The sequence below is a fragment of the Melanerpes formicivorus genome, unplaced genomic scaffold (genome assembly GCF_026170545.1).
Source record: "Melanerpes formicivorus ecotype bairdi unplaced genomic scaffold, bMelFor1.0.p_v2 SCAF_3, whole genome shotgun sequence".
Taxonomy (NCBI): Eukaryota; Metazoa; Chordata; class Aves; order Piciformes; family Picidae; genus Melanerpes; species Melanerpes formicivorus.
The window spans coordinates 12,910,532-12,933,170 of NW_027142355.1; the positions used below are offsets into that span (position 1 = coordinate 12,910,532).

Genomic DNA, 22,639 nt, shown 5'->3' on the forward strand with positions numbered 1-22,639 from the left:
TTCCTCGGTTGCAGCGGGGTGTGCGTGCGCCTCCTCGTCCCGCTGCTTGGCCCTTCTCCCCCTGCTCCACACCCCTCTCCCCGCTGTTCCTCGACGACTGCACTCCTGCACTCGCCTGCCCACGCCTTCCCCTAGGCCTGGCGCTGCAGAGGGGCTGGGGGCGGGAGGGGCCACGTGGGGCGGCACGGCACGGCCCGGCCCAGCCCCGAGCAGGCGGTGGAGCGGAGGAGGAGAAGGAGGAGGGCTAAGTCGGGGGGGGTGCCAGGCGGCGCGGAGCCGCTCCCCGGGAGCCACGAGTTGCTGCGGCGCCTGCGTGGAGCAGTCGGAGCAAGAGCTTTCGGTGGCGGCGTGGAGTGGAAACTCCGTCCCGTCGCGTCCCCTCCCGCCGGTGCCCGCCGCGCGCCATGGGCCACCTCCCCCTGTACCTCTGCTGCTGCCTAGGTAATTCGCGCCCCGCTCCGGCCGCCGTCGGGGTACGTCAGGCTGGGCGAGTTCCTGCGGCGCCCGCCGGGGCAACTCGAGGCGCTCAGCCTGGCCGTGCTCCCGCTTCTCTCACCCTTCTCTCATCTCTGTCCCGCTGCGCAGCGCTGTGGTCCGCGGCCGCGCAGGAACCCGAGTACAGCTACGGCTGCGCTGAGGGGAGCTGCTATCCCGCCACCGGCGACCTGCTCATCGGCCGCGCCGCCCGCCTCTCCGCCTCCTCTACCTGTGGCCTCCGCCAGCCTGAGCCTTACTGCATCGTCAGCCACCTCCAGGTGAGCGCCTCGACCGGCATCCCTGGGGTATTCCTCGGGTATCCCTCCCGTACCCAGGTCTTGCTGCCGCCGAGGCAGAACGGCCCTGTTGCGGTGGGACAAGCCGCTACTGAAAAGGGAGGTGCGGGATGTGGTCTTAAACTGATGTGGGACCCCGCGTCCCGTCAAAGCAACCTGGGTCCAGGGAATCCCCCGCGCCTTCAAGCTCCCGACCGTCCTTTCCTTACCAAGGTTAATGGGAGGTGTGTGCCGCTACGACTGCAATTAATACTTGATTTTCAGACGTACTCGGAGCTGTCTAGACAGCTTCCTGATGGAGAGTGGTCTGTAGTGTTTTAGCCGCTTTTCCCGTAAAGCAGTTACATTTGTATACTCTCCTAAGTGAAAGGATGCAAATAAAGTTGTCTCGCACATCTGGTGGAAAGCAGTTACTTTTAATGCCAGAAGCAGCTCACTAGACTCATAATCTCTGAGACAGAAGGGGTGGTGGAGAAAAATAAAGTATCAGTTATAAGCGCAATTCTGCTGAACTGAAAGTAGAGAGATGATCTCCGACCGAATTTACTGCGGAAACAATAGGGCCGGATTCTGGCGCTCAGAGGGAAAACCACGGGAAGCAGAAGGAGCCCTGCCTGAGGGGCTGTTGCACTTGGTGCACATTCGTGCCCTGAAGTTAGGAAATATCTTCTCCATCTTCTCCGCCCCTGCCCTCCTCCTCCCCTCCACCCTGCCGCCCACCTTTAATTTTGCTGTGCTGCTCAGGCTGATAGACTTAATGCTCAATTTAATATGGAGGTTAGCTTCACTGGAACATTCTCAGAGTATACCAGGATTGACTTAGATGACACTAGCATCTCTGATAGAACAAAATAACAAAGACATTTTGTTAGTTTTCTTGTCTCAAAAAATGCTAAAATACCGTAGCAAAAAGCATCATTTCAGAAGGCCACATGTGCCTGTATTCCTGGACTCACAGCCCCAGCTCAGCATTTGGGATGGCCCTGGTTACTTCTGAGCTATAAAGTGGTACTGAAGAAATCATGGGAAGACTGCAAGTGTTCTTTTAATATCTGAGGCTTGGCCACACTGAGCATTTTGCAGGATTGGGCTTTCTAGGAATCAGTTTTGGTGGGCGAAGGAGCAAGTCATGGCATGAGACGGGGTTTGTGGTGCTTGGGAGAAGATGCTGAAGCTGAAATTGGTGCAATGGAACGCCTGTGTGGTGCAGACCTGCCAGCTTTCAAATTCTTTGTTGATAAAGCCCCACACTTGTCTCCATAAACCTGCTGGAGGAATTATTCTTGTGTAGCCTTTGTCAGTGACAAGTTGCTGGTGTGCTGAGGCTCCCTCAGTGTGAAATGATGAACTCCTCTCCTCTGCCAGACTGCAAGGTGGTTTGGTCAGGAACCCTCTTGTTTTATTCGCATCCTGCCTTGCAAAATTGGAAAATGGTGGCTTTAGGCACCAGGACAATGTGAAAATGTACTTTGTAGTCACACTGGGTTTCCTCCTCCTGGTGAAGAAGCATCCAGCTTTCGCAAGCAGCACATGCCAGACTGCACCCAGCTGCTTTTTTATGGATACACCTTGTAGTGTGTACAAACTGGGTTTATGTGCATAACTTGGGGTTGCTAGGGCAGGTGAAAATGCAACATTTAGGTGGGAGTTTGACAAACTAGATTCAGAGTAAAGTTAACCCCACAATGAAAAGTCTCAGTCACTAAATCACTGATGGCTCCTTGGCATGCATTGCGCCTCACTAGAGTTAACATCTCCAATCTAGCTCCTAAAAGCCAACATTATTTCATGCTAGTTGTTGAGGGCATAGTTTTGCATGTCTATGTTTGTACAGAGGTAATTCAGCAATTTTCTGTAGATGCTGTCTTTGATTCTGACTTCTGGAGAATACGTGCACTGAAAGAGATTTCCTGAAACTGCAGTTTCAATAGAAAACCTACTTCTGAAAATAAAATGTATGGAATTCCTGGCATATTTTTCACTTGGCTTTGCATTATTTCCTAAAGGTAAATACACTTACCATTTCAACAAAACAAATACCTTTGGTGACTCCTGCAAGCAAAATGAGTGGAATGTGATATGGATGGAAAATACCCTTATCTACAGGAAACAACTATTGCCCCACGGGTAGAATCAGTAATGCTGACTATTTTGTTGTTTCAGGAGGACAAAAAATGTTTCATGTGTGACTCCAAGGATCCCTTCCACGATACTCTTAATCCTGACAGTCATCTCATTGAAAATGTTGTCACCACATTCGATCCAAATCGCCTGAAGCTCTGGTGGCAGTCGGAAAATGGTATGGGGCTTTGTCTGGGAGCCATTTCCAGTGTGGGAGCTGTGTTCCCTCCACTTGTTTAAGGGTACCTGGGGGCTCACTGTTATCTCTGGCTTGGCAATTATTGCATATGAAGGATCATGCTGTTCAAGGAGGGCTGAGTAAAACTGGCTGCTTTTGTGTGCCCTGGATCAGTCCTTAATCCCTAACAAAGTCCCTTCAGCCCCAGGAGTGTTGGAAAGAGCTGTTCCACCACTTTCCAAAAATTCTTTGCTAAAAAGAAAGGTTTCCCACACAGGCTCCAGATCTCCCTCATGTTTGGGCAGCAGGAGTGGAACAGCCTTCCAGGAGGAAATATCCCACTGCCAGGGGAGCACTGCAGGGCTTCCCCAGCCACGGGGCTCACAGGAGGGTGTGGAAGGAGAAGGTTTAAGTACAGAGCTAGGGACCTCCCGTTTCCCTCCTTGTCCTACGCTGGGAGAGCAAAACCAGGGGTATCTCTTACCCTGCAAAGTGCCTTCTCCCTCCTGGGCTCCCTGAAGTCTCTCTCTATATGCTAAGGAGTACAATGAACACTAGAAACAAGGCAGGTAGAAAAAAAATAGCATGTTAGTTTGGTGTTGGTGGTTTTGTTTTCACTTCAACCCTCTGTCCTTCTTACTTTTATGGTTATGCTTTTGGCATGCTTTCATACACAAAACAAGGCATTGAGGTTTTTCAAACAGCAGTCCTACCCTGAAACCTTAAAGCCAGCCAGGATGGGATTTCTGCAAATGCATTGGCAGCACTATCTTACTGTGTATGAACATTAAATGGTAATATTTGTAATATTTCTGTTGCCTGGTAAAGGAAGGTTTTTCACCAAAACCTTTTTAACCATTTAAATCAGCCGAACAAGCTGCTTGTCCCCAGCAGCTCTCTTCTTGCATCCAAATAATTCATGTTTTTTGCAACAGGCTTGGCAGCATTCACACAGAAAAGTTCTTAGCTCATAAGGTCATGAAAATGTCCTTCAACAATAAAACCCCAAATGATTCTTTCTGTCCAATTCATGTTTTCTTCTATTGAGGCATACAGCAAAAGAGACCATTGCTGCATGCCCCACATAAAATTGCAGCTAGTTGAAAATTTAAGCCCTTTATTGGTTTATCATTTCCTTTCTTACGCATTCTCCTCTCTGTAAATCCTGATATTTTTTTCTTTTCTAACTACAGTATAATTAGCATCTAGCTGTTTTGAGAGGTCTTTTCACCTGACAATATTTATAGCTGGTTTTCTTCCTTTTTCTGTGGAGTCCTTGACTGCAGGTAGTCACACAGCAGAGTCTGGAAAACGTTTTGCTTTTCATCAGTTTCCTAGCCCTCATGATTGCAATGCAGGACTGTGATAGTTGCTTTAGGGATATTCAAAACCAGGTTGTAAAGGAACTGTTCCTGTCTCTGGATGGAAAGGAAGGTCCAGAGCAAATGAAGAAAGGTGGGAAACAGTGTGAACACTGATGTAATTTAGGGTGTTAGGGATGCAAAAGCTCACACCTTTGCTGCTGCCAGATGGGCTGTAATGTGTAAGGACAGTCTGGGGTCACCATGCACGTCTGGGCTCAGCATCCCCAGTTGTATCAGGCACTGAGTGCTTTGGTTCCAGGATCTAGCCCATAGCAGTCCCCATCCTTACTCTGTATCCAGCAAAGTCAGCCATCTTACACACTCTGAAATAACAGTAGTGCAAGTTCATGCTTTGGGTATAATGTGTGGTACAGATGATACTCAGGAATTCAATGTTCTATACGTGATTCAGCAGGTCCTTAGTGTCTCTCCTGTACCTCAGTAATGCACTAACCCTTGTATTCCTGTTTGACAAGAGAGCCAAGAGGCAAAGAAAAGAGCCTCTGTGCTGCTGTAGGCAAAATTTAGATGTAGAGGGATGTAGGTGTCCTGGGTTGCTGCACAGCTTCTTTTCTCTGCCCCTGCAGGTTTGGAAAATGTGACTATCCAGCTGGACCTGGAGGCTGAGTTTCACTTCACTCATCTCATTATGACCTTCAAGGTAAGGAAGCCACAGCCTTACCCTAAACTTTAAAACACAAGGAAATTAGATTAAATAATCTCATAGCACTTCACATCTCTTTGAGATTTGAGCTCTGAGATGTTTTGCCCGATTTTTTTAGAGCTACCAACAATAAGTCGCATGGGAAGGCTGAGTTGTCACTTTAGGCTTGAGTTGTGTTTGAACTCCAGTGAGGCTGGTCAAGGAGTCATACTGAAACTGGGGGTTATGTTGGTGTCTTTCTGGTGGTTATGTTCTAGAAGATCATTAGAAATTCATAGAGTAGCAAGGATTTTTCTTCTTTAAAAAACATTTGGACATGGAATCAGTTTTCATCTGGCAAAGGGAGAGGTTTTCAGTTAAGAAGGAACATCTGTACACAAAGTGTCTTTGTCTTTTTTACAAACAGATGTCTTGGAATGGCAGATTATGCTCTGAACATCCTGAATCATAGGCAAACACTAACGGTAGCCTTCAGCTGAGGTTTCAGTGGCTGCAGTTCCTGTAGGGATAAATCCCTGCTCATTTCATGGAGACAAATTAATCTCTTCTTTATCTGTCAGCTTTCTAGGAGAGCTGGATCTCTTTTCTATGGCATCAACTTGCATTTCTTCCCCTGCCTCAAGGTGGTGGCTGAGGCAGAAGGTGATCCTTGCTGCTGGACCTTGGTGGCAAGAGCCCCCTGACCCAGTGCAGATGCTGTGACCATCATGCCATGTGCTGTCAGGAGGAGGCTGAAGGGGAAAGATAGTCTTAGTGATGATTTATTGACTCTCTGTAGTAGGTGCTTGAGTTCTAGGTTGCTACATTTTTTTGTTGGGTGGGGATAACATTTTGTAAATTGGGTGATATTTTCATCTGGGAAGCAGAAAGAAAACTTCTTTCCAGCTGTGAGTGAAATGCTTTTGTACTTGGCTGTGGGAGCTCCTAATCCATAAAACTAATGAAAGGGCTGTTTGCATTTCTTGGTATGTGCAAGCAGGTGTTAAATTAATGACTGCTTTTTGAAAAGCAGAGCATAAATTGAAACATAAGATTTTTTGGTCATGGTGATTGAAAACCTTTTAAAAATCTCTTTAGCTAATTGTTCAGAGTAAGTAAGATGGGTGGTGGTTGGTGTGAAGCAAGTGCAGCCTGCTGGAGTCTGGCGAAGGCCAGTTTAAGGAGTGTCAGTGGGCATTGGGAGAGTCAAATGCAGCAAGAGTGGATGAAGGTGAACCTCTCGATCTTCTTAAAGAAGAAAGTTTTCCTAATGCAGCACAGAGGATGGGTGTTGCTGTACAGCCAAAGGTAGTGTGCTCAGGCAAAGAGAGATAGGCGAGCCCAGGGATTTTCTGAGCATCAGAAAGGACTAAGCATCAGAGTTGGAGAGGAAGCACTGAAAGTGGCCTCCCAGTCCCCAAACCAAGAGGAAGCTCATTAGGTCATTTGCAGAAGGTTAAGCAAGGAAGTACTGCAAGACAGAAGGCTGTGCTGCTTTCCACAAGCACCAGAAAAAACAACTTTGTCTCTCTAAAGCCTTGCTTTAACTCCCAGTTGTGAGAAAGGATTCGGAATCCGAAATACTTAGAAGTTGGCTTATTTACTGTAGGCGTATTTAAGCGCTTGGCCACTGAGTGCTGTCTTTTTAAAGAGGGGCAGTCTGTGGTTTTCAAATATCTGCCTTTGAGCAGAAAGTGGGATATCAGCACAAAAATATTTGAGATAATGCAGGGAGAAAGATTAAAATTCAGTTAGGTAGGTTGCTCACACTTAAAAGTGCTTGATATAAATGCAAGTAGTAATTAACTGAGTAAAATGTCTTCTGATTGTCTTACTTTTAGACATTCCGTCCAGCTGCAATGCTGATAGAAAGATCATCTGATTTTGGAGAAACGTGGCAAGTATATAGGTACTTTGCATATGACTGTGAGAGCTCATTTCCTGGGATTTCAACTGGACCCATGAAGAAAGTGGATGATATAATTTGTGATTCACGATACTCGGACATTGAACCTTCAACGGAGGGAGAGGTCAGAGGGACTTTTTCCCAACGTGCTTATTGTTTTTTCATTCAAATTCAGATTCTCTGTTTTTAACGCTGAATCTTTCATTGTAACATTTTTTTCTCCAGGTAATATATCGTGTTCTAGATCCTGCTTTTCGAATTGAAGATCCTTACAGTCCAAGGATTCAAAGTACGTATGCAGCTACCTTCCAGGCACATTTGAAAGCGTTTCTCTACGTACTTGCTTACAAAAACCAGTAAGCCACAAATAAAGCCATGCATTAGCCTTTAACAGTTTTGAAGTCACATGAATACATTTGTGGTATGGCTTCTTTTTCTGACTCAGACAGTGACATGCTGGGAAGTAATGATGAGTATAGTCAACTCAAATGATTGCCCTTACACACATCGTTGTAGTTGGTCCTTTTCTTAACTATCAGGGATTTACTTTCATTAAAGACCCCTTCTCCCCAAAATACACACAGTTGCCAAGAGAAACCTTGGAATGTGATCCTGTAATTGTACAGTATTCACAAAGTAAGTACTTTTAAAGCTCTGGGGGGTTTTTGCTTGATTTTGTATTTTTAACTAAAGTAAGGGAGTTGTGGGGTTTGTGGTTTTTTTAGAACATCCCAAGTTGTGACTTTGGAATTTTTGGCCTTGGTGGCACTATGTGGCTGGACCACGTGGATCTGTCGTAAAACACAAATTATTGTAGCATTCATGTACAGTCATGACAATCCAGGAATGCAAAGGTAGGCCTGATGCTGAGTATGGCTGAGAGAGAAACCTCATGGAGCACTTGGCCTGAGTTAGTCTTAAATTTGAGGTCTGATTTAATGTGCGCTCTCAGTTTCGGTTTGTGTCTTTCAACATAAAACTAACTGGAGCAGAGGAAATTCTGAAGTGTCTAGTCGCTCTACCAGCTGAATGCATTTTTGACCAACGTTTTAAAGGAGAAAGTGATTCATTGTGTTCGAAGCGCTTTTCAAGCCTAGTTTCAAAGCTGTAAGAAATTACACAGGATTCATATAGCAAAGCAAACATGTAGGTTGAATTAATGACTGTAATACTGTCTTCCCGTGAACTGTGCCTCCAGAACTTCTTTGTATTTGGTCAGCAACAGGGTGTTGCTTCTTTCAGCAAAATGTAGCTAACTAAATTTACTAGAAAAGATGGCGCATGAGTAAGAAGAATTATTTGCTTCTTATTTCCAGCTGAGATTTTTTTTCTAAAAGGCTTATAACTCCTAAAGCTCCTGATCTATTTGTCAGCAGTTCCTTAATATCAGGTCTTGCTTATTTTACATTTTAAGGCCCCAAAGAGCCAGTGTCTTTTTGGTGGTAGTGTTGCACTTGTCTTAAATATTTGTACATTTGTATGTCTACAGTGAAATAGTAAGTGTTTTTAAGCTTAAACTAATTTACACAGCGATTGATCTGCCATAAAATAATGTATTTTTAGAAATCATTTATTGGTGAGTATGAAGCGATGTGATGGGTAGTATGTGAGTGCTGGCATTAAGTCTGATCTAATCCTCCCATAGGAAGTGTGCTTGGGAAGTCACTCCTGGCTTCCTCCTATTCAATACAAGATCTGGTAAATAATTCCAAAATGGGACTTGTTTGTTAGTGTGTGTTTTTGTGTCTTCTGCAGACCTATTAAAGATCACCAATCTGAGAGTCAAATTCGTCAAGCTGCACACCCTGGGAGATAATCTCTTGGACTCTAGGATGGAGATCAGAGAGAAGTACTACTATGCCATCTATGACATGGTGGTTCGTGGGAACTGTTTCTGTTATGGCCACGCCAGCGAGTGCGCGCCAGTGGATGGCTTTCCTGAAGAAGTGGAAGGAATGGTAAGTATTCCTGCATAAAGCTTTTCTTCTCTGTACCTCTTTTAAGTGATTTAAACACAAATGTAAAGATGACATTCTGCCCCCTACTCTTCCAGCCTTTATTTTCCAACAAGAAAACATATCTCTCATTATTGGTGTTAATCAAATAGAGAGAGCTCAGATTAGGTGGAAATTGTTTTAGCTTTCCTTTTCTAATTATATTCAGAGCTGATGTAATTAAAAGGCAGGGTTGGGAATGGGAGTGTAACCCTGTGGGGTAGACAGGGTTACCCTAAAATTGAAGGGAATAGAAGCATCAAAGGATGCTTTGAAGGATCAAACATGACCTGTGTTTGGATCAGTCTTTATCAGCTGAGAAGTGGAGGCTGTAACCCTAATTAACCAGCCAATCCTGAGTTCCAAAGGCAGATCTTGCTGCCTGTGTTGTAAGCTGCTGTGCAAGTGCCATGTCTCTTCTGAGTTCTTCCCATGATTTTTGCCTGACAAGCAGTAATAGCACCCCTGTTAATGAGTGACTTATTAACTGGATGAAAATGGGGAGATTGTGCGGGTTGTCCCAGGGGGCCATAGGGATGTCGGCAAGGGGGTATGCTCCATTGCCCTGCACTTTTGGTACTGAGCAACAGCAAGACTGGCTTTGCCTTTTAAATCATGGCTCCAGTGCTAGTTGTCCTCATCACTATGCCTGCAGTTGTCACACAATCATTGCTGGTTTATTTAGTGCTTGTTTTGTATATATTGAAGGCAAAAACTGAGACTGGTCCAAGCTGTGTTATCTTTGCTTTGAGAACCAAAGTGGAAAGAAAGTGCTGGCCTAGTAATATGCTAATATAATTAGATGCATGTTAGTAGCTAATTAACAGCTAATAAACAGCTAACTTGTAGGTCTAAGAGGCTTTTGTGATTATTGAAGCAGAACTGTGCACTCCTTGTTCGAGTCTGAAAGTGTTTATTTAGTCATTAGTCCCAGTAAGGAAAGAAGGACAAACTTGCTTGAGGACGTGCTTACCTTGGCAGGGAGAGGATGCTCCTGTGGCCTTTTATGTCTTCCTGCATGCAGTTACATGCATTACAATCTCCAAAAGTACATCTGTTATCTACTAGCTATGTTTTGCACTAATTGATTGTAGCCTTTGTTTCTTTATTGTAGCTTCTTTTTTAACATTTTATTACCAACTATATTCCTTTTCTTTTTATTTTTTAAATACAGGTCCATGGGCACTGCATGTGCAGACATAATACCAAAGGGTTAAACTGTGAACAGTGTTTGGATTTCTACCATGACTTACCCTGGCGACCCGCTGAAGGCCGCAACAGTAATGCATGCAAAAGTGAGTTTAAGAAAGACGCAGAACTGGAGTGAGTTGTGAGCAGTGCATGCTGTTACTTGGGAACTTGTAACAGTCCTGGGTTGACTTTGGTGTGTCTTTTCTCCACGTCTCTGAGACCAGACACACTTTGCTTTCTGTCTTTGCCCCAGAGTGCAATTGCAATGGCCACTCCAGCCAGTGCCACTTCGACATGGCTGTGTACATGACGACAGGCAATACCAGTGGAGGAGTGTGCGATGACTGCCAGCACAACACCATAGGGCGCAACTGTGAGCAGTGCAAGCCCTTCTATTTCCAGCACCCAGAGAGAGACCTGCGGGACCCCGACGTCTGCGAGCGTAAGTGCAGCCCTGCTCCTCGAGCTAGGAATGGCTGTGGAGTCCTGACTGTGCCCCCTGGGGCTTTCTCTAGAGGGTTTAAGATTTACTGGCCTTCTTTTGACCAGTGCCATGCTCCCAAACAAAGATCCATAATGGAATGTCATTGTCTTGGAGGTCTTGAGCTAGCCTGGTTGGGTTTTGCTTTCCCTTCCAAGAGTCTGGACGTTTATCTGGTCATCATGTGTTCATCCCACATCATGTCTAATACTTCCAGGAATGATATACTCTCTACACAGCAGCTAAATTTAATTCAGTGCGAGACTTGTCCTTGTAGTGGTTAATAAAACGTGCATGATGCTTCTTTCTTAGCTTGCAACTGTGACCCAGCTGGCTCCCAAAATGGTGGCATCTGTGACCGCTACACTGATTTCTCCACTGGCCTGATTGCTGGACAATGTCGTTGTAAATTATTTGTCGAAGGGGAGCGTTGTGACCTCTGTAAAGAAGGTTTCTATGGCCTGAGTGCCGATGACCCAGCGGGTTGTCAGTGTGAGTAAAAACATATGTTCCTTTATGTGTAATCAAAAGCTCTTTGAGGAGCTGTTAGAGCTAGCAGAAGTTGGTTTGTGGGGTGGATTATTTTCCCTTTGTTTCATGTTTTTGCTAAAAAAAAACCAACCATTCTTTTAGATTTGCCATAGCTTAGAGTCCACCCATCCTTAAAACTCAGTTCCCCAGTTGATCCTTTAGTGTATTTGGTGTCTGGGGTAGGTGGTGGACAAAGCATGCAATAGTCTCTGTCCTGGGAACTCAGGGCAAAAGTTAATATAAGTATTTAAGTTGCGTACTGTCTAGTTCTATGTTTTGACCTACTTATTTGTATTTCCCAATCTAGCTTGTGTGTGTAACCCTATGGGTACCCACCCTGGGGGGAATCCTTGTGATTCAGAGACAGGAAACTGCTATTGTAAACGCCTGGTGACAGGAAAACAGTGCAATCAGTGCCTGGTAAGTAGCTTACCCTAAAATGCACTGGGAAACACTGGTGAGGAAGACTGGTGTGTGCAAAGCATGGAGGAGGGAGCTGGCCACCATCTCTGACTGCCTACAAGCATGTGCCTGGTGTTCAGGCTAAAGTATCTCAGGACACTAGGAGCCATAAAGCCCACTGGGAGCTGGGAGGCAGGTCAAGTCAGTCAAGAGCATCCAGATCAATTCCCAGGACTGCAAGGACTGACATTAGGATACCTGTAATGGTTGCTCTGTGAAAAAGAGAGTTCTGGGGCTGTTGTACTGTACCCATCACTGGGGTGAAAGACAAAATAGTAGGAGAAGCATGTTGCCCATAAACTGCTTAATATACAGGCCATTGTTTTACACAGGATCATTCCATAGACATACATTTCCATATAGTGTTTATGCATGCTGGAGTGGTATGGAAACACACTGTCAGATAACTAAATGTGTTTATGTAAATGCTGACAGACTGTCTTACTTAACAGTGAACTATATGGAAACACTAAACAAGTCTGTCTGTCTAATGAGCCAGTTGCAGAGTAGCAGCTCTGCAAGGGCAGTGCCCCATTCAAATACCCACCACCCCATGTGCAGTTCTTGCTGTGGTGTGTTGTACTGGACTGTGATTTTTTTAAACCCTTCATGGATCATGAGCCCAAACTGGTGTAAATGGTGCAGTAACTGAGGTCTCCAAGCTTGGATCCTCATGAATCTTGTTTTTAAAGCTAGGCAGAAAGATGTGGTGGATTTTTGGGTTTTGGTTTGTTTGTTTTTTCAAGGCCTTGAGATGACCTAAAGGGTGGAGGAGAGCTAGTAGGGAGGTTGTGTTGGTGGTTGTGAGGGCAGACCCACAACCAGGGGAGGAGGGTTCATGGATCGGGGGGCAGTCTGGGATAGTTTATGCCTGAGTATTTAAAAATGTGCCTTTGGGCTAGGTGGGTTTAAATCAGCACCAAGTTACAGTGCTGGTGATATTTCCTCCCTCAGCCTGAGCACTGGGGCCTGAGCAATGACATGGATGGATGTCGGCCATGCGATTGTGACCAGGGAGGAGCACTGAACAACAAGTGAGTCTTAGCCTGGGTACTTGCCTGTAATTATTCACCCCTACGAGTTTCAGCTCATTTGCAACTGCAGTGTTCAGGGCTCAGTGTGCTCTGGAGGATGATGTTTGGGAAAGTCTTTCTCCTCCAGAAAGTGGCAAATCTTGCTTACAGCACAGGGTGACAGATATCATGTCTTTCCCATGCTGAGTAGCCTCTGTTTGTGCTACCGGTGCAGGTGAACATGTAAAGTTGCTTTTACTGTAGCTCTCTCTTTGGTCAGGCAGATTAGGAGCCATGCGTTGAGCTTTGCCTTGGTCATAACCCATTTTGCTCTCACAAGGTCAAAGCAGGAATCAGGTGGTGACATGGACCATCAGTTTAATTCTTGATTTGCTCCTGAATTGACCCTTTGGCCAGTCAGTCTACCTACCAGTGCTTCAGGAAGTGCTGTAGCTGCATGGTGTTACTGCATTGACCCAGTGGTGCTACATGGGGTGGGATGTGGACCTGAAAGTGCCCACTTGGCAGGTGCAAGTTTTTTAGAGAAAAGCATAGGTTTTGAAGATGCATCCCTCAGTAAGTGCATGGAAAGTTCCTGGCTTACATGCCTGGTCAGAGGGGTGCTGGGTAGCCAGACTGCTCCTCCAACCAGAGCATTTTTCTGTGCATTAGGTGCGTGTCCAAACCTACTGCTTTTCAACAGGAGTATGTCCTTCATTCTTTATTTCTTTCCTCTCCACACACCCTTTGAAACACCCTGCTTTTGTTTAAAGCCACAGAAGTTTTCCAAGAGGTTGGGACAAGCTGTTTCCCACTGGGGCCCAAAGGACCACACCAGTGGAGTTTGGGGCTGGTCTCAGTGTGACTCCTACAGGTCTTCACAGCCTGCAGACACCCCATCTGTGTCTGGTTTGCTGTGGGAATGTCTTGTAGCCCTTCTCTCCCCTCTGCTCCTGAGTGAATTATTAGCCCTTGGCAGAGGGCAGCATGGTCATTAGTGATTATTTACTCCTCTGTGCTTGCTCTCTGTGCACAGATTGGTGACACCACACAGCTCATGCTGGCTCCCCCAGCGCAGCTGCTTCCAGGGCTTTGGGATACTGCTTAGCATGGGCCCAGCAAGGCTTTGCAGCCTGTTTCCCATGTGCTGAGCCCAGTGATTGCAAAACCATGTGGGATGGGGATGTGCGTGGCCCTGGCAAGGGCAGGAAGCAGCTGTGCTTTCCTCCAGCTGCAGGAGAGCCACAAAGCCCAGCTCAACCTCCTGGCTTTGCTCTCTGCCATCAGTGGGAAGGAGCTTTGCCTGCCCTGGGGCTCTTCTCAGATGCTAAATTGCCTTCTCGTGGCTCCCATTCAGGGTGTGGCATTCAGCCCCTTGGGTGGCTGCACCTCACCCAAAATTCATCCCTGTGTTGTAATCCAGACAGTGGAAGGGAAATTTCCCAGCTCCCCTCCTGGGGCAGCTGGGGCACTTATGGCATCTCAGAGTGAGGGTTTAAGTGAATCTCTGCAATTTTCAAAATGGTTTCAGTTAAAAATTAACTCTTGGAATGGGGACTTGAAAAGCCTGGAGATTTTTCAGGAAACCAAGGCAGGGTTTAGTTCAGAAAATATTTCTTAAATTCCTCCTCCAGTTTAAAGAAAGAGGCATATTGTGGTGAACCATGAAAGACTCCCATGAAAAAGTGCAATTGGGCACATCTGAGAATACAACCTGCCCAAGGGTTCTTCATAGTGTGGGCTGGACTCTTTAGGGACAATAAAACCACCAAAAGGCAGTTTGGGGATAAAGCTGTATCAAGAAAAGAAAAAATGGCTCATCATGAATTAAGTGGAGCTGCTGTAGGTCACATTGGACAGATCTTCTGCATTCCCTAGTGATGGCTCTGTCTCCACATTTTTGGCTGTGTCTGTCCTACTTCAGAGCAGCCAGGTGTGGTTTTACCTCTGCACATAGCTGCTGGTGGGTGACCTCTCGGGATGTTCTTTGCAGTGCCTGAGCCCATATAAACAGATAAGCTGCTTGTGTGTCCTGCAATTCTGGAGCTGAAGGCTGCCCTCAGCTTGCAGAACAGCCGTGTCTTGGCTATGTCTGTGGTAACAAGCAAAGCTGTCCTAGGACTGATGTCTGGTCACAGTGAACTGCCTGTATCTATAACAGGAAATCCTCTTGCTATCCAAAGAGAGAAAAACACATGCAAACTGCCTACTGCAAGTAGTTCCTGGCTGTTCACTCCCAGCCTGACCCTAGGAGTTGTTTGGGAGAATGATAGCAGGGTTGACCCATGACTGCACCCAGGACCATGCTGCCATTTTAGCAGTGCAGATGGTGCAGCTGCAGAGCCCAAGAATATCTTCTGTCCAGATGCAACTGTGTCCAGAAGAGCTTCTTCTCCTGTGTCACTTAAAATGTCAAAGCAGAAGATGACTCTAGCGCTGTCTCGGCATAGCTAAGGTATGTTGTAAATTCATTGCTCTTCCATTTTAGCTGCTCGAGTGAATCTGGCCAATGCAAATGCCGGCCCCACATGTTTGGACGTCAATGCAACCAGGTGGAGCCTGGCTATTACTTCATTTCACTTGATCATTACATCTATGAGGCGGAGGAAGCCAGCTTGGGTCCCGTGAGTAGCCATTTTTTTGTGGGCTGGTGTGTCTGGACAGCTGTGGGAAACTTGTTTCACCATTTGGGTGTTGGAAGCATCTGTTTTATACCTTGAGCATTTTTACAATAAAAATGTGGAAAACATGAAACCGGATTGTGTCAGAAAACAATCTTCTCATAGCTCTTCAGTCTTAGTATTGATAAATAATGTAGCCATCTAGAGGGGAAAACCCTTTGATCATGTTTGTACAGCTAGTTTCCTGTCAGCATCCCTCTCTGTACCCCACTGTGTACATGCCCATCACACCCACTTCTCCTTCCTCTCTTATCTCAAGAGCAGTGGGATACTGACACTGGCTCTTCTCTTTGGTGCCACTGAAAACAGGAGGAAACAAAGCATGCATTTAAGCACATGTTGCAGTTTTTAGAGTCTCTGTACAGCAATAGCCTTTTTTTTATCAATGACCGTAGTTGATTGTGGAAAAAAGTAGTTTTGTCAGTAAAGTTGCTTCTGGCTTATTTTGCCTCCTGGTCGGGTACACTAGGATCTCTGGCCCTTTGTGTTCACCATTGCACAGCCTTGCTTTTAATTCATTAATAGCAGCTAGGTGATTACATCAATTATTTTTGCCTCCAGCAAGGAGTCAGGGAGATTGGATAATGGTTTCTGTAAAGCAGCAGATGCTTCTCTGCCTGCAATTGGGGCACTTGGTCCTAATTTATTTATTTCAAGCAGAATTCATCCACTTTGCAGTTTCAGCCAAGGGAGAGTGTTTTTGTTCTTCGATAACTGCAGAAAGGGAGGAAAATGCACATCAAAAGTTAGACTACAGCACAGTGTATGTGATGTCACAAACTTTTTCATGCATTTGTGTCTGCCTGACAGGAGAAGTGGTATTCGAGACTGCATCAAGGCTTGTGTATGGAGGAGCCCAATGTGAAAACCCACCTTGCCGAGCAGAGTGTGGGGCTGTGCTACTGGTTTGCTTTTTGAAACCTCCAGAACAACCATTTTTTTTAAAAGTTCCAATGTTGAAAAGCTCTGTCACAAATTTTGTGGCATAATAATACTATAGATTCCTAGGTAGGGGCCCAGCACAAGACAAAGTGACACAGAGCTGCGAGGATTTTCAGGTAGTGCCAAGTCCCTGTGCACTCCACAGCTGCATGCCCTTGTTAACATTCTGCCTGTTATACTTTGTGGGGAGCGCCAACCCTTTGTGCAAAGTAAAAGGATAATAAATTATAGCTAGGCTCTCTTCAAAGAGTGTGAAGATACATGAGGGGACATCCTGAAGTGATATGTGTGTGTACATATATATAGATAGATAGATAGGTATTTCCTCATATTTTATCCCTTTCTAGTGAAACAGCTTCCTTAGGAATGCACAGGATGTTGTTTTACAGAGGGAGAACTATTCATGGATGCAGATATAGTTGAAACAGGAAGTTTCAGCACTACATGTTTCCATTTTCCATTGCATTTTTCTTCTTCTTTGCTTGATATATAGAGTAGCAGATAAAAACCTGTTGCCTTAGACTGAAAGGAGTGACCACGTATTAATTTGACTGCTGAACATCTATTTAGTGACAACTTGCTTGTGATGGCCATGATCTGCTTTTCAAATGTTACCCTAAGGAGTGGTTTGGAGCAGTCCGGTGTCAGGAAGTAATTAGCACTCAGCTTGGGCAGTTATGTGCCACTGCAGTGAATCCTGCTGCTATAAGTATGATGTGAAAGTCCTTACATTGATCAAGGTGTTGTAGCTGGTGGGTTAGTTACTAGCAGCAGGTTATTTTCTCTTTCTTGTTTTTCATGTATTGTTAAGTGGAAGCGCAGCAGTGCGCACACACAGGAGTCTAAAAGAGAATTCGTGCTCTCTGGGATGCAAAGGATGCTGCAGTACAGAAGTGATCTATCAGCAGAACTCATTGCACACTCCTGTGGGGCTTGCAAATTCAATGTGTCAGTGTTAAAATTTCCGTTCTCTGTTTTTGTAGGGAGTAAACATCATAGAGCGCCAGTACACACCGGACCGCACACCATCGTGGACAGGCACGGGATTTGTAAGGGTCCCTGAGGGGGGGTACCTGGAATTCTATATTGACAACATCCCCTACTCCATGGAGTATGATATTCTGGTCCGCTACGAGCCACAGGTAGGTCTGGCTATCCCACTACAGGACTAACAGAAGCCCAGCACTTCCAAGAGATATTGGGACTCAAAGACAGGGATAGACAGTTAAGTGTCTATGTGAAAATCCAAGATGTTGTCTATTACCAGTCCTATTTGCTTTACAGTTTCTTTCATTATTGTGTTGTTTCAGCGCATATTTAATAAGCCAATTAAAAAGTGTCCCATCAGGACAGATTAGATGATAAATTTGGCATCAGCCAGACAGCCTTTTAATGGGTGGAAACACTGTTACGTATCTTAGGAGACAAATTGCCCATGCTGGATGTTGAATGCCTGCAGCTGAGTGTTTGCAAGCAGTCAGATTTCACTGTGGATAATTCACAGGGTGAAGGGAAAGAGAAAAGTCCCTCCAGCAATGTACCTAGAACTTGTCAGCAATTGACTGTGGTGAAATACTCTGGTGCTTTATCCAGGGATGGGGAGGGAAGAGGGGGTTAGCAAACTCTGTGCTGATACCATGCCACAGATGGGGCTGCTGACCACCTACACCTAGTCATGTCTTTGGGCGGAAGGGAAGCTGTTGTGCTGAAAGAGGCCCAGGAGTACTTTCTGTGTCATGTCTCAGCCCAAACCTGCAGCCAGCAGATGCCCCATTGATGCTGGAGCTGCAGCCCTGTCCCCACCAAAGCACAGTGACCACCCTGTTTTCCTGGCCTGAGCTCTGGATGCTCCCAAGAGCTTCCGGACAGTGCTTGATGCTCATAATCCTTTTTTTCCCCCAGTTGCCAGACCAGTGGGAAAAAGCTGTGATCAGCGTCTCACGCCCAGGCAAGATTCCCACGGGTAGCCGGTGTGGCAATACAGTTCCTGATGATGATAATCAGGTTGTCTCGCTGTCACCTGGTTCCAGGTCAGTATAACTGGAATGGCCAAAAGGAATAAAAGTATTTAAAACATTGAAACAGAGTAATTTCACATTTTCAGCTTGCTGTGGCCTCTGAAAATTTAACTCAAAATGAGTTACAAAAACATATTTAGGATTATATCTGGAGACCCAAAGCTTTTGAGTTTATTCTTGTTTTGTCCACTGAATAAAAGAGAGGGGGAAAGTGCTTGCATAGCCTGTGAGTGAACATTGATATGACTCTACCTTGCCAATAAGCTTTTCCAGTTTGACTTGCACAAGCCTCCAAACTGCCTCTTTAATGTTCTAGCTTTTGTTCTGTCTGCTTTCCATTATCTCAATTGCTTTATAGCCCAACTGAAATGCTTTATGGTGCTGGACATTTGCAGTGAGAACTGTTTCCTGTTCCTAATCCAGGTATGTTGTTCTCCCTCGGCCTGTCTGCTTTGAGAAGGGGCTGAACTACACCATCCGCCTGGAGCTGCCCCAGTACTCCTCAGTGGATACAGAGACAGAGAGCCCCTACACACTCATTGACTCTGTGAGCAGAATTTATTTCAGGGATGCTCTGTGGTAAAAGGGTGTTTAAAAGCCTTAAAGTTTGCATCTGTTCTGGCATGCATCTGAACAGTGTGAAGTAGCATAGGTTTCTTCAGTCTCAGTGTGGGTTGTTTTCCACAAAGAGGCTTGTGGTGGGTTGAAATTTCCCCCCAGCATTAACTATGCCAGACCAGCTCAGTATGAAGCAAATGGAAGCTGTATTTACAAGCAAAACTACAATCTACAATGGAATGCAATGAATATACGGTATTTACAATATTATACAGATATTTACAATTAGCAAACAACACAAAAAGCCCCCTGGCCAGAGACCAGGGAAGCCATTCCACTGTCCCCCCCAGCCCCTGTCCGAAAGGAGAGAGGGAAAGCAGTAGTTAGACTTAACTAAAATAATGCAGCCAAGGTCAGCCAGAAAGCAGGTTAATCTCTGCCAATTAAAGAGCAGAGAAGAGGTCAGAAAAGAGAAAGTATTGTTTTGGTACAGCCAATCTTATACTAGACATTTTCTCCAATGAATTTGTTTAGAATAATCTTTAGCTTTTCTTTTTACACTCAGTAGTGATTTATTTGTATTTTTCTACTTTTCTGCTCATGATCTGTAACAAAATTTTAAAGGCATAGCCTAGAAACACCACAAGGCTTTTGTTGTGTTTTGCAGGTCTGCAGCTAGTTCCGCAGACCTGTAGTTTCTTTGGGAAGGCTAATGTGTGCCGAGTATGTTATGAATGTCAGTGTCAGCCTTTTTCTATTGAATTTATAGAATTTGGTAGGTACCAGAACAATTGTGCCAAAACCTGGAGAAATACCTTCATTTCCCTTCCAAATTTGGTCTAGCTTTTCGGCCAAAAAAAGGAAGATAGGAAGTGGAATTACACTAATTTTTTACAATTGTGATGGAGGCTGTTTACAAGCAGTGACATTTTTTCATTGTAAAATTGTTTTGTAGCTTGTTCTCATGCCATACTGCAAATCACTGGACATATTCACAGTGGGAGGCTCAGGTGAAGATGTGGTCATGAACAGTGCTTGGGAAACTTTCCAACGATACCGGTGTCTGGAAAACAGCAGGAGTGTTGTGAAAACCCCCATGACTGATGTCTGCAGGAACATCATATTCAGCATTTCTGCACTATTACACGAGACCGCGTTATGTACGTAACCATCTACTTGTTGGGCAAACTGTCCAGAGGCTGGATGGCACTTGCAGGCAGAGCGGTTTGCACGGGGAAGGAGTGTGCTTGGGATGAGGCAGGTAGTTGGTGTCCTGCACCATAGTGCTCACTCCCACTGATGCTTTTTTCCACTCAGCATGCCAGTGTGACCCTCAGGGCTCCCTGAGTTCAGTGTGCGACCCCAGCGGAGGACAGTGCCAATGTCGTCCCAATGTCGTTGGAAGACAGTGCGACAGATGCGCCCCTGGCACCTTTGGGTTTGGGCCAAGCGGATGCCGACGTATGTTAAACCCTTGGCTTCGGGCTGTGATGCTGTTGGTGCCCTGCGTGTAGGACATGTCTTGGAAACACAACTCCTCTCCTCTCTTTGCAGCATGCGAGTGCCACATCCGAGGCTCTTACAATGCCTTCTGCGATGCAGAAACGGGCCAGTGTCACTGCTTCCCCGGGGTGTATGGGCGGCAGTGCGACCACTGCTTGCCCAGCTTCTGGGGCTTCCCCAACTGCCAGCCCTGCCACTGCAATGGCCACGCTGATGATTGCAGCCCCTACACTGGAGAGTGTCTGAGCTGCCGGGACCACACAGCAGGGCACAACTGTGAAAGGTATGGCTTGTGCACCCTCTCTCTGACCCCTCTACTTCCTCACAGCAGGATGGGCACAGAAGCTGTTCCCCTCTGGTGCTGGTGCTCAGATAGGTGTGAAGCCACAGTAAAAGTCCCTGGATCCTGGGAGGCAGAGCAATGCTGATGGTCACAGAGGAAGATGGGAGCAAGGACACCCTCTTCCCTGCCCACAGCCTTGCACCTCCTACCAGCACCTGCCCAGGTAGCTGAGAGCACATTGCAGGATCCCAGGGCTTCAGAGAGGCTTTATTCATTGCAAGCTTCCTGAGAGGCATCTGTCTTGACTCTCCTGCTCTTAAACCAATGTACACCAGACAAATTTGCCTCTGTAGGTACAGCTGCTTGTAGTGTGAATGGCATGGGAGAGCCATATGGACGTTTCTGCCCTTTGGTTCCTCACAGTGGTTAAAAACCTGGCATAATTATGTTAAGGCTGTGATCTATTTGCCTGAGGTCTCCTGCATTCTCTGTACCTTTTGTGCAGGTGCCAGGCTGGCTACTATGGAGACCCTGTCCTGGGATCAGGTGACCACTGCCGCCCCTGCCCTTGCCCTGATGGCCCTGAGAGTGGACGCCAGTTTGCCAGCGGCTGTTACCAGGACCCAGTCACGCTGCAAGTCGTGTGTGTCTGTAGCGTGGGATACATAGGTACTGGTTGGGCTGAACCTCGTGGTGAGATGCAGTATGTTCTTATGAGTTGTTGGATATGACCACAACACCAGCGTCAGTGTGTCGCTGCTGGAGATTGGCAGCACTTGGAATATGCCAGGGCAGAGCAGCTTGTGCAGGCAATGCCAGCACCACCATGAATCTCATCCCCAGCAACAAGGTGGTCAGCAGAGTTGGACAGGACAGTAGTGGAATGGAGTAGATGGGTGTGCTGGCAGCTGGGCTGCAGCATCATGCCTTGGTGCCTCAGGTGGTACCATCCATACTGAACCAAGGTGCTGCAGTCTGTCCAAGTGCTGTTTCTGCAACTTTAAGCTGATCTGATTAACACCCCACCCCGACTCCATTTATGTCCTTTATTGTCTTGACTCAGTCTTGCTGTTTATAGGGCTGTGGGCTACCAAGCCACATCGGTAATTCCCAGCGTGCTGTTTGTTCAAACAGGCAGCCGATGTGATGAATGTGCGTCTGGCTTCTTTGGGAGCCCTGATGAGGTTGGCGGCGCCTGCCAGCCATGCCAGTGCAACAACAACATTGACATCACTGACCCGGAGGCCTGCGACAAGAAGACAGGAACGTGTGTGAAGTGTCTCTATCACACGGAGGGTGAAAACTGCCACTTGTGCAAACAGGGCTACTATGGGAGTGCCCTGCAACAGGACTGCAGAAGTGAGTGGGGACATACAGCCACAACCCCTCTGCCAGCCTTGTCATAGGGTGGCAGTGACCACATGAAATCTTCAATTTACCTGGGAGAATTTGGGGTGGAGGGGAAACCTCATTTCTTCTAGCTGAAGCTTGAATGCCGCTGTCTTGCTGCTCAGCATGGCTTCTGCCCTGGGAGGGGAGTCCTTTGCATTTGACAAGGAGAGCAGGAACAGCACCTACGTGTGCTGAAATGATGGGCTTTTGTGGAGAGAGGATTTCTTGTCCTCTTATTAGCAGTCTTTGTTTACTTTTTCTCCAGAGATGGAGGTGGTGGGGTGAGGGTTTGGCTCTTGTTTAAACCAGCATCCCTGCAGATTTGGCTGGAGGAGCTGAACCAGGTGATGGGAAGGCAGACCCTCCTCTCCCTCTACACCAGATGCAGCCCAGGAGGGCAGGCAGGTTGCTGTGTGGTGAACGGAACCCTGCCCTGCTTGGCATGCCATCAGCTGCTCCAAGAAAATCCACCACAATAGCCACCTGACGGGAGTCAGGCCAGGGTGGGCTTTGGTTGTGTACAGAGGGAGGAAAGGACAAGATGGAGAAGTCTGGGCTGCTTGAATGAAGGGCTTCTGTCACTTCCTAAGTGCTGGGACAGAAGC

The 22,639-nt window shown here is 46.3% G+C and overlaps 1 protein-coding gene across 1 annotated transcript in view; it reads left to right on the plus strand.

Annotated features, from left to right (window-relative positions):
- The first annotated feature begins 303 nt into the window (after positions 1-303).
- Positions 304-22,639, plus strand: part of LAMB1 (laminin subunit beta 1) — a 45,823-nt gene continuing 23,487 nt past the window's right edge. Inside the window, exons 1-21 of the mRNA XM_068166777.1 lie at positions 304-441; positions 586-755; positions 2,937-3,072; positions 5,024-5,097; positions 6,921-7,109; positions 7,211-7,274; positions 8,741-8,943; positions 10,154-10,274; positions 10,424-10,612; positions 10,964-11,143; positions 11,490-11,602; positions 12,599-12,678; positions 15,146-15,281; positions 17,264-17,422; positions 18,183-18,310; positions 18,722-18,845; positions 19,812-20,016; positions 20,174-20,317; positions 20,411-20,642; positions 21,148-21,311; positions 21,777-22,001. Coding sequence (XP_068022878.1) covers positions 405-441; positions 586-755; positions 2,937-3,072; positions 5,024-5,097; positions 6,921-7,109; positions 7,211-7,274; positions 8,741-8,943; positions 10,154-10,274; positions 10,424-10,612; positions 10,964-11,143; positions 11,490-11,602; positions 12,599-12,678; positions 15,146-15,281; positions 17,264-17,422; positions 18,183-18,310; positions 18,722-18,845; positions 19,812-20,016; positions 20,174-20,317; positions 20,411-20,642; positions 21,148-21,311; positions 21,777-22,001 — 3,073 coding nt within the window. The 5' untranslated portion in view covers positions 304-404. The remainder of the gene's footprint in view (positions 442-585; positions 756-2,936; positions 3,073-5,023; positions 5,098-6,920; positions 7,110-7,210; positions 7,275-8,740; positions 8,944-10,153; positions 10,275-10,423; positions 10,613-10,963; positions 11,144-11,489; positions 11,603-12,598; positions 12,679-15,145; positions 15,282-17,263; positions 17,423-18,182; positions 18,311-18,721; positions 18,846-19,811; positions 20,017-20,173; positions 20,318-20,410; positions 20,643-21,147; positions 21,312-21,776; positions 22,002-22,639) is intronic.